Source organism: Ctenopharyngodon idella, chromosome 4 (genome assembly GCF_019924925.1).
Source record: "Ctenopharyngodon idella isolate HZGC_01 chromosome 4, HZGC01, whole genome shotgun sequence".
In the NCBI taxonomy this organism is placed as follows: domain Eukaryota; kingdom Metazoa; phylum Chordata; class Actinopteri; order Cypriniformes; family Xenocyprididae; genus Ctenopharyngodon; species Ctenopharyngodon idella.
In genome coordinates this window covers 9,956,067-9,972,296 of record NC_067223.1, presented here as the reverse complement: position 1 = coordinate 9,972,296, position 16,230 = coordinate 9,956,067, and the positions used below count along the sequence as shown (strand labels likewise).

General features: G+C 37.6%; 2 protein-coding genes across 3 annotated transcripts in view; both read right to left on the bottom strand.

Moving 5' to 3' along the window:
* LOC127510412 (uncharacterized) overlaps window positions 1-16,230 on the bottom strand; it is a 22,106-nt gene extending 5,876 nt beyond the window's left edge. Inside the window, exons 1-7 of one of the 2 annotated variants that reach the window (XR_007929611.1) lie at window positions 15,680-16,230; window positions 14,686-15,552; window positions 14,149-14,223; window positions 13,983-14,033; window positions 13,649-13,711; window positions 13,419-13,481; window positions 12,165-13,330 (exon numbers count right to left, since the gene is read on the bottom strand). The gene's annotated coding sequence lies outside the window, so the exon portion shown is untranslated. Of the gene's footprint in view, window positions 13,331-13,418; window positions 13,482-13,648; window positions 13,712-13,982; window positions 14,034-14,148; window positions 14,224-14,685; window positions 15,553-15,679 lie in introns of those variants that run through there. The other variant, XR_007929612.1, reaches the window with a different exon arrangement.
* Window positions 1,906-16,230, bottom strand: part of LOC127511434 (deleted in malignant brain tumors 1 protein-like) — a 30,001-nt gene continuing 15,676 nt past the window's right edge. Inside the window, exons 8-12 of the mRNA XM_051892242.1 lie at window positions 6,510-6,794; window positions 6,103-6,417; window positions 3,297-3,599; window positions 2,787-3,101; window positions 1,906-2,219 (exon numbers count right to left, since the gene is read on the bottom strand). Of these exons, the coding sequence (XP_051748202.1) occupies window positions 1,906-2,219; window positions 2,787-3,101; window positions 3,297-3,599; window positions 6,103-6,417; window positions 6,510-6,794 (1,532 nt within the window). The remainder of the gene's footprint in view (window positions 2,220-2,786; window positions 3,102-3,296; window positions 3,600-6,102; window positions 6,418-6,509; window positions 6,795-16,230) is intronic.

Genomic DNA, 16,230 nt, shown 5'->3' with positions numbered 1-16,230 from the left:
AAACCTCCAGCCTCCCTGCACAGTCTCCCCCAGAACCCACCAGCCTGATGGACCCGCGACCTGATATTCAGAGAAAAAAAAACACATTAGTGATCACTAACAACTGAATGATCTGCCCAGATGTTGCTCTTCTCACCAAGGCAGGTGATTGACAGCTGTTGTGTGGAGCTGCAGTTGAGAGTTTGTGGAGAGCTGCAGTTCCCCAGATGAGCTTCACTCCCAGAGCACTGGAAGCCTGTCACACACTCATGACTGCGTTCAGGACTGGATGAAGAGGAGCCGGAGAAGTTCAGCACAGAGCCACAGCCCAGCTGTCTGCAGACCACAGAGGATTCAGTGAGACTCCAGGAGTCCAGCAGAACTCTCCTCCAGACCTGATGGATGGAAACTTCCACCTCCCCCTCACACTGTCTCTCTCCAGACAACCGCACCAGACCATCATGAACAGCCAGAGAGGAACCTGAGGAGATCTGATGTTTTACTAAAATATTGCAAGAGCACAGAGGAACATTTGCATAATATATAAATTTATTCCAATTTTACATAAACAAATTTAGAACCTAAATGACAAAACCATTAATATTCAACCTGAAATTTGCATGTACAAGGAACAAATATAGTGTATTGTATAAGATTTATGCTATTGAGTGGCACAATATCACTGAATCTTCCAGTATTATGGACTCACTAGAGCAGATGACTCCAACATCTCGTCTATGAGAACATTCAGCTCGACTCCATGAAGAGATGGAACATTCTGAGAGTTTTGTTTCATTCCCGTCACAATCAAACACATCAGCCCAGATTTCACCACTTCCCTCTCCAAACCAGTCTGATCCCACAACAGACACAGCAATCCCACAATTCAGCTGTCTACAGAGGACACTGGCAGCTCTTATATCCAAGCATGCATCACACACTGTGCCCCATTTATTGAGGAACCGAAGCTCCACTCTTCCAGAACAGGAATCTGAACTGTTTACCAGTCTGACATCAGTGTAACCTGAATAAAAAAACAGAGAGGTTAGAAACAGTATAATGCAGCTGACAAATAAGAAGTTATACTTTATTCAAAACAAATAAAGAGATACTGAATATTGATAATTTACCTGAACAGATCAGACCCACAGTATTGTCATTGGTGCAGTTGTGTTTGTGTGATGATAATGAGCAAAATGAAATCTGGGATTCATTTCCTCTGCACTGAATCTCTTGTGTCCACATCTGAGCGTCTCCTTTGCCAAAAGCATCTTCTCCCAGCACCTGTACAGGAGCCCCACAGTCCAGCTCTCTACACACAACCTCTGCATCCTGCTGGTCAAAGGCAGCAGCACACACTGAAACCCACATCTGATTATGAAATATCTCTAACCTCCCAGAGCAGAGGTGAGATCCATTAACCAGTCTGGAAGGTTTATGACCTGTTTTTATGTACATGTAGAACAGTAAACAAAAAGAAATGCAAACAAAAAGTTATTCTCTGTGTCACCATATATCCATGGACAACAAGTTAAATGATTTACCTGAACAGATGACACCGGCATCATAATTGTGAGTACAGTCATGAATGCTCCATCCTGATGACCCACAGTTCTTCAGTGTAAACTCTGATCCAGCACATAACACAACAGACATCCAGATTGGTCCTGATCCTTGTCCAAAATGAGCACCACCCAAAGCATCTACAGGTTCTCCACAGTCCAGCTCTCTACACACCACTGCAGCTTCAGCCAAATCCCAGAAAAGATCACACACTGTTCCCCACTGACCTCTATGAAGAACCTCCACTCTACCAGCACAGCGACTGGTACCACCAACCAACCTCACATTCTTTTTATCTAAGTGACAATAGAGAGTCTATGAGTCAATAATAACATACCCAAAAGATATTATTCTTATATTATTTTAACTCTTACCAGCACACAGCAGCCCCTGGCCATTATCATATGAACAGTTGTGTTTGTGTGAGGATGACGTTGGACAGAGGTGAATCTGAGACTCATTTCCTCTGCACTGAATCTCTTGTGTCCACATCTGAGCGTCTCCTTTGCCAAAATCATCTTCTCCCAGCACCTGTACAGGAGCCCCACAGTCCAGCTCTCTACACACAACCTCTGCATCCTGCTGGTCAAAGGCAGCAGCACACACTGAAACCCACGTCTGATTATCAAGAATCTCTAACCTCCCAGAGCAACTGGACTTTCCAATCAGCCTGAGGCCTGAAGTAGCAAGAGATAAGAAACATTAAACACTAAGTATAGCACTGTTTTATAATATTTGTTTGTCATCAAACTGTGTTATTCTTGTCATTATTGGTCTACCACAAAGCAACACTTTTTCATGTGAAAAGGAATCAAGGTAAATTAATTAAATTCATCACTTTTATGTCAATCCAAACTCGTATGAATTTCTTTCTTTCATGGAATACAAAAGGGGAATTTTGAAAGAATATCCTGACACTCTTTTCAGTACAATAAAAATAAGTAAAAAGTTATCTATTGTGCTCCACATGTAACCCCTCAGGTCCTACTCTGTGCGGGCCTCGAAGCCGGGTCGCCGGCGTGGGAGGCAGGCGAGCCAACAAAGAGGCTAAAGACTGCAGCCTCAAGTGTCAGGTTTACTCACACAGCTCTTACTAGCTGGCCTCCGTTACACACAGAACAAAGTCATACAGGTTTAGAAAGACAAGGTGGTAAGTAAATGATGACTGAATTTTCATTTTTGGATAAACTTTCCCTTTGAGGTAGTTGGATCATCAGTGATGTAAAAAAATTGGAGCAGTTTACCTGAGCAGATGACTCCTGCATCTTTTGTATGATCACAGTCATAAAAACCCCAAACTACTGATCCACAGTTCTTCAGTGTAGATTCTGATCCAGTACATAAACTGCGATTTGTCCAGATTGGTCCTGATCCTGGTCCAAAGTAAGCATCACTCAGAGCATCTACAGGTTCTCCACAGTCCAGCTCTCTACACACCACTGCAGCATCAGGCATATCCCAGCCAACACCACACACTGTTCCCCACTGACCTCTATGAAGAACCTCCACTCTACCAGCACAGCGACTGTGACCACCAACCAACCTCACTCTTATAATGTCTATATAATGAATAGGAAGAGATAAGCAAAAAAAATAATAAGAGAAAATAAGGGAATAAGGGATAAAAGTACCACACAAAGAGAACAAAACTATGGTAACAAAGTAATTACTTATTTAGTTTATATTTAGGAGACATTAAATGAGATTTTTGTTTATTTAAAAAAAAAAAAAAAAAAAAAAAAAAATGCTCAAACCTGCACACACCAGTCCAACATAACTATCATGAGAACAGGTATTTTCATGTGATGGTGATGTTGGACAGAGGTGAATCTGAGACTCATTTCCTCTGCACTGAATCTCTTGTGTCCACATCTGAGCGTCTCCTTTTCCAAAAGCATCTTCTCCCAGCACCTGTACAGGAGCCCCACAGTCCAGCTCTCTACACACAACCTCTGCATCCTGCTGGTCAAAGGCAGCAGCACACACTGAAACCCACGTCTGATTATCAAGTATCTCTAACCTCCCAGAGCAACGAGAACCTCCAACCAGCCTGACTCCTGAAAGAACAACATTTATGTAAGAAAACTTAAATTGTAAATCATCTATCAATCATAAGAAATTATATATATCTTGATCTTATCAAATAAAATAAATTTACTATGAAAACACTATAAATTTCAGCAAAACTTCCGCCCCAATCCAAAAAAGCCTTCACTGAAAGTAAGCTATGAATGGCTCACACTGTAAAAAAAAAAAAAAAAAAATCCCGGTAAAAAAAGGCACCTGTGGTTGTCAGAACTTTACCGTAAAAAATACAGTAGCAACGTTTTAGGTTTTACGGGACAGCACTTAGTTTACTCTCTATTTTACAGTTCAAAACCATATAATTTAAAGGGTTTATATTGTAATAATATTATGGTTCATAACTGTTTATTTTACACACTGTAAAAAAATTCAGTTAAATTTACGGTAAAAAAAAAAAAAAAAAAAAAAAAAACTTATTTCATTAACTGATATAATGCTAATTTACCAACCTATTGAAGTACTAATATCTGTTTTGTGCCTTTGTAATTCACTGACAACCACCAAACACTGTGCTGATGAGTCACATGATGAATCAATGTTCATCACAAGCAGCTTTTCCACAAGCTAAGATGGACAATACTAATATATAGAAGTTTCACAGTGTCATTCACACAAACACTAAACACTATCGTGGTAACACATTAAATTTTAAAAATGCAATACACATTAATTTAACAACATTAGATGTAACATAAAACCCTAATGTACACAACTGATTAGAAAAAAAAAAACTAAGAAAAACTTAAGAAACAGAGTTATTTCAACGAAAGTACATCAAATGTGAAGTGTCACGCAGGGAATTGTAGGAATGTCAATTTACATTTTTTCACTGTAAATTATACAATGACGTTATTTTTCACTTCCAAAAACTGTAAATTTAATGTTATTTTACCGTAAAATTACATTAAATGTACTGTTAGATCTATTACAGTTATTCACCATATATAGACCAATTAACTGTTGTTCACCGTAGCATTTTTACAGTCTTTTACCGTTAAAATCATGGTCATTTTTACAGTGATATCAAAAACAGCATATTGGTATGGTTACTGTATGTCATAAATCTTTATACATACAGTCATTAACACATGACCACTCATAGTTTCATGTCAACAACGTCTATTTTTTTTTGTTTGGAAACTTGGCCCACAAAGTTACAATGAGGAAATAAGGATGATTTAGGATTTTAGGAAAAGAGTAAAATGTTAGGAAGTCCACCAATCACAGACAACACAAATCAACAAAATCGTGGCTTATAAAAAATATAAAACTATAATTTAATTATTTTTAGTCTAAATCCTTTCAGGGCATGGCATTAATATGTAGAGTTAGCAATGAGCCACTGAAGTTTATTGGTAACACTTTAGAATACTGTTCTGTCATTAATCAATAACTACACAGAAACAAATGAGTAACACACTACTAACACTCTAGTAAATACTATTAAATAACAAAAACTATGATTAATTAATTAGTAAGTAATAGTGCAGTTGAATGTGGTAGTTCACTATTAGCTAATCAGTAACTACTATTTTTTTCATACCTCATGGAGAACTACTATATACAGGTTCATAATTAATGTGAATAATGCATAATATATAATTATTTCTAAAGTGAAGATCATGGTAACCCACTAATAATCACTCAAGTAATTACCAAATCCTTCAGTAGGAATTACTAATTATTTGGATCAGTATTCTAAAGTGAAAAGCATGATAACCCCTTAATATTGACTGAAATCACTGTAAACGTTTTATTTTTATTTATTTATTTATTTATCTATTTATTTATTTATTTATTTTTTTAGGTTTTGAATAGTAATGACTAAAGTGTTACCACATCTTTCTAAAGGAATTATTAATTATTTGGATCAGTATTCTAAAGTGAAGATCATGGGAACCCACTAATAATGATTCAAGTGTTGCCAAATCCATCAAAAGGAATTACTCAGAAGTTAACAATGACTTCAGTCATCATAAGGAGTTATCATGCTTTTCACTTTAGAATACTGATCTAAATAATTAGTAATTCCCTCTGAAGGATTTGGTAATGCTTGAGTCATACTCATGGGTTAACATGATCTTCACTTTAGCGTTAATTGCACATTATGCCTTATTTATGTAAATTATGAACCTGTATATACTAGTTCTTAGTAGTCCTCTGGGAAGTATGAAAAAAAATAGTAGTTATTGATTAGCTAATAGTGAACTACCACACTCAACTGAGCAATGTTACTTACTAATTTGAGAGTTTCTTGTTAGTTAATTGTAGCTACTAGAATGTTAATATTGTGTTAATCATTTGTTCCTGTGTAGTAAATCTAAAGTGATACTGTTTATTTTTAACAAGGTTGCTGATAAATACAGTCCATAACAGGTTGTGTGGTCACAGGACTGGTGTAAAATGGTTATGTAAAATAAAATCATGACTACTTTTGGCGAAACTGTTTTGTATAAGACAGGATTTTTAGCTTACCTGAACAAATGACTTGAGCACTCTTATTAAGACACACATCAGGATCACTTGATTGTATGAATCCACATTTCTTAAGTGTGGACTCAGATCCAGTACACATCGCATTGTTCAACGAGACTGGTCCTGATCTTGGTTCAAGATTATCAATATACAGAGCGTCTACAGGTTCTCCACAGTCCAGCTCTCTACACACCACTGCAGCATCAGCCAAATCCCAGCCAACACCACACACTGTTCCCCACTGACCTCTATGATGAACCTCCACTGTACCAGCACAGCGACTTGTACCATTTTGCAGTCTTGTATTTATTATGTCTAGGGAGCAAGGCGTGATAAAAAAAAAAAAAAGTGAGTGGAAATATGTTACAATAAAATGAAAACTGCCCTGTTGCATTTTGAACTCTTACCAGTACACAGCAAACCAATGCTGTGCTCATGTGAACAGTTGCTTTTAAATGGTGGTGATGTTGAACAGAGGTGAATCTGAGACTCATTTCCTCTGCACTGAATCTCTTGTGTCCACATCTGAGTGTCTCCTTTGCCAAAAGCATCTTCTCCCAGCACCTGTACAGGAGCCCCACAGTCCAGCTCTCTACACACAACCTCTGCATCCTGCTGGTCAAAGGCAGCAGCACACACTGAAACCCACGTCTGATCATCAAGTATCTCTAACCTCCCAGAGCAGCGAGAACCTCCAACCAACCTGACTTCTAAATAAGACAACACAGATCAACAAAATCATGAATTATAAAAAATATAAAACTATAAATGAATTATTTTTAGTCTTTGAAAAACATAGAAACAACATAGAATAACAAAAATACGGATTTTTAAAAATATATCTTACTAAAGTCAGCATTTTAATAAATAAAATCAAAAAAATTTTTAAAGCCAAAATATCGAAGAACAAAAATACACTGATATGAATTTGAATATGTAAAATACTTTACCTGAGCAGATGACTCCAGCATCTTTACTATGATCACAGGGGCTTTTACCCCATCCTAATGACCCACAGTTCTTCAGTGTAGACTCTGACCCAACACACATGACAAAACTCATCCAGATTGGTCCTGATCCTTGTCCAAAATGAGCATCACTCAGAACATCTACAGGTTCTCCACAGTCCAGCTCTCTACACACCACTGCAGCATCAGCCATATCCCAATCATCATCACACACTGTTCCCCACTGACCTCTATGAAGAACCTCCACTCTACCAGAACAGCGACTGTGACCACCAACCAACCTCACATTCTTACTGTCTAGATGAATAACAAACCAAGAGAAAGAGGGAATAAATAAGATTAGAGCAAAGAACAGGAAGACAGAGGAAATAAAATAACAGCTCTAATAAATATTATTAAATGCACAAAATATAGACAATATATGTCAGTCAGATAGTATTTTCCTCCTCGACGCAAAGTATAACTCTACCAGTGGTGATGAGTCTTAGCAGAAACATCAGCATCAAGCATCTCCCCATCAGCTCCATTTCATCGGCTCAGAGCGCAGCACAAGTTTCTCTGCTCCCTCAAACACACTGAAGAAACTGACTCCTGTCAGTCCCCTAAAGAGAGAGAGACTCTCACAGCTGCCAATCACACTCACTGTTACCTTATTAGACACAACAGAGGAAATCATCAAACACAATCACTGACAAATCAGGGGAGGCTTTTCTGATTTTCACCATATATATTGAAAGAACGTCAGCTCTGAAAATAACTCCTCCTCCATATCGAGGCACTTCAGTATGGATGCACACACACACACCTGCGAGAGGCAAAAATAGTCACACATCATACAGGAGACTTCAAAACATTTCAGAGAGGAAGCACCCCAGGATATTTACGGCATCAAACCCAAACACCTGCAGAGATACAGAGACTGATAACTGCTCAAACTCTGAACGAATGAAGAAAACATAATTCAAACTTTAAAACACATGAAGTTTACAGCTATCAAAACTAATGCAGCAATATTACTTTCTTAAGGAACATTCCTTAAAATTGAAATGTACACAAGAAATAACGTCATGTGAATTCTTTCTACAGCATGCAAGAAGAAAAGTACATAATCTCATCCCAGTATGTAGTATTGACAGCATTCATTCAAGTTCAAACATTCAAACTTGTTATTAAATTACATAAATTATATAAAAGTTATTTTATGAAAAATTATCTTTACTTAATTTACAGGAATACATATCTTTATAAATGACTAGAAAACTGATTCTGACAAATTTAAGCTAAATTTTCAACCATTTTGCCCATTCTGGCATAGCTTTTATTATTTTTATTATTCATTTTAGAAATCCTCAACTTAATAGAATGTTTATTGTAAGAAAAATCGTTCACTATAGCAAGTACAGTATACAACATATTAGCAGCCTTAGGCATCTGTGTGTAAGGTAGCAATGTGTTACTCACCCACAAGATGGCAGCAAAACACTACTTATTTTACAGACAGCCAGACAAGGGAGACAAGGAGCATTTACACCCAAGTGTAGGTCTCAGTAGTATTTTCTACTGTTTTACTTGTAATACAACTGATTTACAGTTGTATGTTTTTATGTACTTTCACTAAAAGTGCATGTAAACTAAAAACATCAATGTTTTGCCTCATAAAGACAAACAGATATGGATAATACATTCACCACAGAATAATAAAAACATAGATTGCTGTTCAAATAAGAGTAAGAACATTATGGTTACTCACGTAACCCTGGTTCCCTGAGATAACGGGAATGAGCATTGTGTCAGTTTCGCTGACACTTATGGGGAAAACTGAAGCCTGATTGGTTTAGGTTTGTGCCACTGCACTTACAAATAGCATTTCAGCCTGCCAAAAAGGGCAGGGTTGACTGCCTATATAAGTCACGCAGAAATGCTGTCTAGTTCAAAATCTTTCAACTGAGGAGTGGCTAGTATCACTCACAACGCAGAGTAGTAACACGGCAAGCTACGCAATGCTCGTTCCATTTATCTCAGGGAACCAGAACCATAACGTTCCCTTTTGATGCAGTTCTCTTCCATCGTGTGAGAAACCTAACTTCCAATAGCGCCGTGCTACAAGTGCATATATATGATATATATATATATATGATAGAGACTCCACTGGACCAGGCCCAAAAGGAGGCCATCCCTCTAGTGGAGTGGGCCCTCACTCCTAAGGGGCACAACAAGTCCACAGACTTGTAAGCCAGCGCTATCAGATCCACAATCCATCTGGAAAGTCTTTGCATTGAAACCGGCAGCCCTTTAGTGCATCCTCCAGAGTGGCCAGAGTGCACAGTATACACTCTAAGAGCCCTTACGGGACAGAGTGAACGAGGTTACTGCTCGTTTTCCATGAGCGGCAGAGCTAAAATCACCGGTGTTCTGAACAGGGTACAAAGCACTTTCAGCGTAACCTTTTCTTGGCCTAAGGAGCACTTTACTTTCGTTAGGACCCAACTAAAGGCAAGAAGGTTCCACAGACAGAGCCTGCAGATCTCCAACTCGCTTGACTGATGCTAAAGCCAGCAAGAGGGAAGTCTTAAGCAATAGGGACCGAAGGTCAGTTGACTCAAGCGGCTCAGAGGCCCCGAAGTGCCCTAAGGATTGTGGAGAGGTCCCATGATAGGACCGAGCAAGGGCGGGGCAGATTCAACATGCAGAAATATGAGAACTGACACGATTTTGCATATAGTAATGTCTAATTTCCAAGCTATAAGCACCAGCTTGAGAAAACAGACCATTTCTGGGCATAAAGGTGACTCATGGAAGGGGCCCCCACCTCTGAGATTGTTCTCATAACCCCTTGGGGGAAGCGTGACAGCTCCCATCAAGGGGCCATACATGTAGGTCCAATAACTCCGGCGGGGGGTGCAAAATTCATTCAGGAATGAAGCAAGTGAGACTGTGGCTGTATCCAAAATCGCATACTTCTCTACTACTACCGATCAGGCATAACATTATGACCACCTTCCTAATATTGTGCTGGTCCCCCTTTTGCTGCCAAAACAGCCCTGACCCGTCGAGGCATGGACTACAACTTGTGCCTCGAATACTCTGACAAAAACTAACAAAACATCTGTTTGGTTTTGATTATCATCTCTCTCGTGGTCACGGTCATGTGACACTGCAGTTTGTCATCATCATGAAAGTTTATTATCTGCATGGGTTTTAAAGCCATATCAGTCTAGACTTCTGACATAGTTTTCTGAGCGCACACAACCGAAGCACGGAAAGCTGGATGTCAGATGGTGTGTCCCGTGAGTATTAAACTAAGTTCTCTTTCATGTGTTATTGCGCTAACATGGTCAAATACACACAAGGTTATGTCAATAACATACAAAGTTCACATAAACATGGTCGGTTATGTCCGTGAACTTAAACAGCAAGTAAAGAAATTTCATGTGTATATTAGATCTGTGTATTAAAGTGAAAGCAGCATAATATACAGTCCTACTGCTATGCGTTTAATATGAATCAAACAACAAAAGAAAAACAGAAAATCACTCACTGTTCTTGAATAACTTATATGTTATTTATTAAGGAGAAATTTCTTACTTGAATGGTGCTGTTAAATGCTCTGGCAAGGAGATAAACATGGCGAACTGTGTACAGCTTACTTAGGACGGGGTCTATGCTAATAGGGCAGAGTGCATCAGCAGTTGTGGGCGGGGCCTAAGCATTTGTGATGTCACAAAAGCTACAATCTGCAAATGCTTGTTCTGAGACACTGCTTATGATTTATGGGGATTAAAAAAAAAAAAAAGAGTGGGTGGATTTTTTACCATTATAGGGTACACACACACTGCCGACACACATTTATGTTCAAACCATGTAAAAGTGAATTTTGCACAATAGGTCCCCTTTATTCATTTTAACGCATTATTTTTTTCCATAATTAATCTCACCAAAGTAACGCGTAAAATCGAAAGTAATTGTAATATACATATCTATGATATATACAGCTTCACACCATGTCTTGCCATCTTCTTCTTTGTAATTAATGGGGTTATTATTCAGTATTTCCATGAATTAGCCAACATGTACATTTCAGACAGATTTCTCCATTACCATTTCAGACATCTTTGCTTTCATTGAAACCTATAGGTTAGTTGAGTGAAATCATTAAATTTTTATTCGTGGTGTTGCTATTGTGACATATCTTCAATTAAAATATGAGCAATTAAATATGTAAATATTCATATGTCTATATAAGAATAATGTTAACTTTCAGATGAATCTCTTTTACTGGGATTCTGCTTTATCGTCTGACATAGTTTATTCAATTATTCAAATAAATTGTCAAAATTCAATTTTAAATAGAATAGTTGATATAGTATTTTTACATTAATGACACTTTGAAAATGACATAAATATTAATAAGAATTACATAAAAAGTCATTTATACATTCTGAAAAAGTTTAGTCACGGGGGACTTCTAACCCCAAGTAAGGGGCCAATTTACACTAGTAGTAAGATGGCCTCTTTGAATAATTTACCCATTTTGTTCCATAACAATTAAATTAGCAAATGTTTCTATTACTAATCTATTTAACATAATTATTGCCATTTTTGCAGTTAAAGTCCTCTGTAATGTCTTTACATCCTTCATTATGTGTTTATTCTGAGTGGCAGTTTCTCTCTGCAGATGATGAGATTGATGTGACAGCATCTGAAATACACAACTGAGTTCAGAGTTATACAGTGTGTCTCTTCTATTTGTTTATGTAAAAACAATTGTTTATTAAGGCCAAAATTAGCAAAAATGGACAGTATGTGAACCTCTCACAATGTTAAAAGGAAAAAGTGATTTAGCTTTAATGTTTTTTGTGACTGTATGTTTATGCATAAAGTAATAATTTCAAAATAATCTAACAATATGGACCATAAATTCAATATCTCTTACTTTGTGAAAAAGAGAATATAAGTATCCTTAACTGAACAGAGCTACTCACTCTTGCATGTTCTGTTAAACTAAAAAGAGAAAAAGATATGATTGGCAGGAAACCAGTTACAATGTTAAAATGTAGGTTTTAAGAAGGAAATTAAGGAAACCTGTTGAGATTGTTGACAGTCTGTGTAATTAAATGGTTGAGCTCCAGAAAATCAGTAATGAGGTGGTTTTGACAGTTACAGTTTTGAAAAACAAAAAGGTGGGAATAAAGAACCCTAAACTCCAACACAAAGAACCATTTCAGCATTTAAAGGGTTTTTCGGGACGATACGGTTCTTAATAGAACTGTTGCTTTATGTAAAGAACCTTTAAGGAACCATCTTTTTTTAGACTATGCTCAGCAAAAAGGAGAAACATCCTCTTTCAACTACTTTTTTTCCCCAAGCAAATTTCTTAGATTGACATATAAACTGAACAAATTCTACAGGGTGGGGACTGTTTTCATGTTACTGTTAAACACATGTACAAAACATTTACTTTTATATGTTGTAGCCTATTTATTTGGACGTGATAACAAGTGTTGCTACAACGTCCCTACCTTTTCTATTAGCTGTAAAACACTGATTAATCCAAAGAAGAACAGCTGTTGTTCACTTTCTTCCCAGCAGCTGCCTGAAATCACACAACTGATTTCAATGTGCTGAAACGTAAATATGTGGTTTGCATTCAGTAAGTATTCAAAGTACACAGTGTGACTCGTATCTTTTGGGTAAGACATGCAATACTTTTCTTCTACCAGACATGTAATGCAACTGTGTCCATATTAATTTATTAATAACCTATACTTGGACAAAACAGCCTCTCTGACTCAATACTTGTGCAAACAGTTTCAGGTTGGATACAATGTTTTGCTTCTGGCTTAAATAAATAAACAAAAAATAAAAAAATAAGACCAATTTATTTCTTTAGTTGTTTTAATTAGATAGTTGTGCTCAAAAGTTTACACACCCCTTGCAAAATCTGTGACTACATAAAAAAACAATGTGATTTTTATGATGTTTTGTATCATGTTTTTCATTGGTTTTATAATCATTAAAATGTGCTTGTGAAAGAAAAGCAAAATAGAATCAAAGTTATAGGCCTATAAATTTCAAAGTACTTCATTTTACAAAATGCAAGCACATCAATAAAAACTAATATTAAAACAAAGTAGCTATGTAAGATTAACTCAAAACAACTCATGAAGCTGTAAAACTTCATGAACCGAGGCAGTGGGTGTGGCCATTGAGTCATACAGTCACGTCCTCATTTTTTGACTCCTCCCCCACATCATCATAGTCTGTTATTAAAAAAAAAAGCAAATATATCATGTTCAATGTTGTATTTTAATATCTAAAAATGAGCCTAAAAAAGAGACAAAAACTTACCCAACAGGTTTCTCTCATCTTCACTGCTGTTCTTCACATCATCATACTCCTCCTGATCTCCCTCTGATACACATGTGAAATAAAACCTCACATTGTGATTTTAATACAGCTTGTGTCATTTATGTCATTCATGACTGTCTGAGACTATTATATTTACTCCTGATGAAGTCATGATAAGTCATTATTGGTATACTATGAATGCAAGTTCAATATATTGTTCTTTAACTCACCCGTTACAGCTTCAGTGTCCTGTCCATTAATGATGACATCATCATAGTTCTCTGGCATGTCCACTACACACACACACACACACACACACACACACACACACACACACACACACACACACACACACACACACACACACAGAGAGAGAGAGAGAGAGAGAGAGAGAGAGAGAGAGAGAGAGAGAGAGAGAAACATAGACAGAACAAATGTTGCATTTTATTGGTAGTGAGCATCAATTTAAAGACTGGGGATTGTGTTATAATATACATACACATGAAAAATAAAAAAAATTCAAATGAAAAATAAATAAAAAAGTAAAAACATCTTCTTTAATACCAGAGTTCTGTTCACTGGTGATGACATCTTCATAGCTCCCAGGTGTGTCTTCTACAAATTTAACATGAATCAGATGCCATCACACTTAAAACTAACATGTATTTGTATATTTCCTTAATTTATAGAATAACAGAGACAGAATTACAACTACAGTTCAGAACAGCACCTGTTTCACGTTCTGGTTTCAGTCCATCAGTGATGACATCATCATAGTATTCTGGTGTGATTTCATTCGCCCTGTCTTCAAAAATCAAAACATAATATTTTTAGGAATGAAATGCTCTTGCTGGACATGAGGCCATTACCATTTTGATCATTCAGTGAATGATATGACCAGTTTACAAGACAAGAGTAGGTCTATAATGTAAGATCAAAGGATTTTAGAGTCAAATAATCACAGAAACATACCTACAAATATATGAACCCCTACCTTCCGAAACTGTGTGTGTGTGTGTGTGTGTGTGTGTGTGTGTGTGTGTGTTCACCACAGAGCTGCAGGTGAATGTCTGTCACCTGACACATATTCACATTCACAAATCATACAAAATATCCTCTTTCTTTGGATCATACAACATTAACCAATCATTTAAGATTTGGCACAAAAGGTCCCACAAATATGACTCAATGTGATTTACTCCACTCATCCCTCTGAATAAAATGATTACCTTATTGATCTCCACAAATCAGAACCAATGACACTCACCGCTCTGAGTGAAGAGATTGTGTCTGTTAGTGGGTCTGTGATGAATCTCCTCATAAACGGCCTCAGTCGTGCTCCTGTGTCTCCTCTTAGAGAGAGCTGTGAGTGTAGAGAGACAAACCTGCTGTCAGTTCACAACACATGACTGATCACACACTGAATAAGACACAATATGACAGTCTCTGGATCTCTCCTACCTCTCCTCATCACTCTGTTCTGCTGAATCAGTATAAGCAGTGGCACTAAGAGCAGTAAGAGCACAACTCCCAGTACAATCACAAGCACAGAGAAAGACGCTGCTGGAGGAGTTTGTGGACGAGAGACTGATGTTGAGCTCACTGTCTGAGAAACTGGAGGAGAAGATGTTGAGAGCACTGTCTGAGAAACTGGAGGAGAGACTGATGCTGTTGTGGAAGGAGTAGTGGATACTGACAAATCTGGCAAAACAGACAAAGACATATTCAAAATAATACAAATGATTGATTAATATTTACAAAATTATTAGCATTAAAATGATGTAAAAATAACTAATATTGCTCAGTGTTTTGTTGTGACCTGCACAGGTGAGTCCAGCGTGCTCTTTGTTGGAGCAGTCAGTGTGGTTCTTCAGGGAGAGAGGACAGTCCCACAGGTGAATCTCATTCCCTCTGCACTCGACTCTGTTCAGCCACACAACACCTTCACCAGCACCAAAGGCTGAATTCCCATCAGCCCTCACTGCTGCTCCACAACCCAGCTGCCTGCAGACCACCTGAGCATCGCTGATGTCCCACAGATCATCACAGACTGAGCCCCACACAGCGTTATGATACACCTCCAGCCTCCCAGAGCACCGGCCCTCCCCTCCACTCAGTCTGAGAGGAACATGATCTAAATCACACACATCAACCATCACTGACCAGCTTCAGCATACCATTTACAAATAACACCTTTACAATGCATTTTATAACTATTTAAATTTGTGATAAAAAAAAAAAAAAACACAAAATAAACTTACTTGAACACTGTCTCTGGTGAGGAGATAGTGAGGTAGAACATGTCAGATTACTCTGAGGAGACTCTTGAGTCTGCTCCTCTGAGATTACAAGTTAAAATTTAATTCACCAACGAAGAGAAAAATCATTAAAAGAAAAAAAAAAACATATTTAAACAAAACACAACCACTTCAAACTATCTTAAATCAGATATATATTATCTTACCTGAGCAGGTGATCTTGGCCACTTCATTATCACAGTCATTCTGTCCCCAGGGTGAAGATGGACACTGCCATAGAGTGGAATCATGACGTCGACAATTAAAATAATCGAGCCAATTATGAGACTTCAGTCCCTCTGAATTACTGGGTTCACTGCCAGATCTTCCACAGTTCAGCTCTTGACAGATCAGACTCACTGTGTCTCTGTCCATCTGGTTCCAGCACACATTACCCCAGGATCCATTGTAGAAAACCTCCACATTCCCTTCACAGCCCTCAGTTAACCTGATCTCTTTAAACTCTAGATGGAAGAGGATGAGAATCAACTACAACTCTAATCCAACCCCAATAC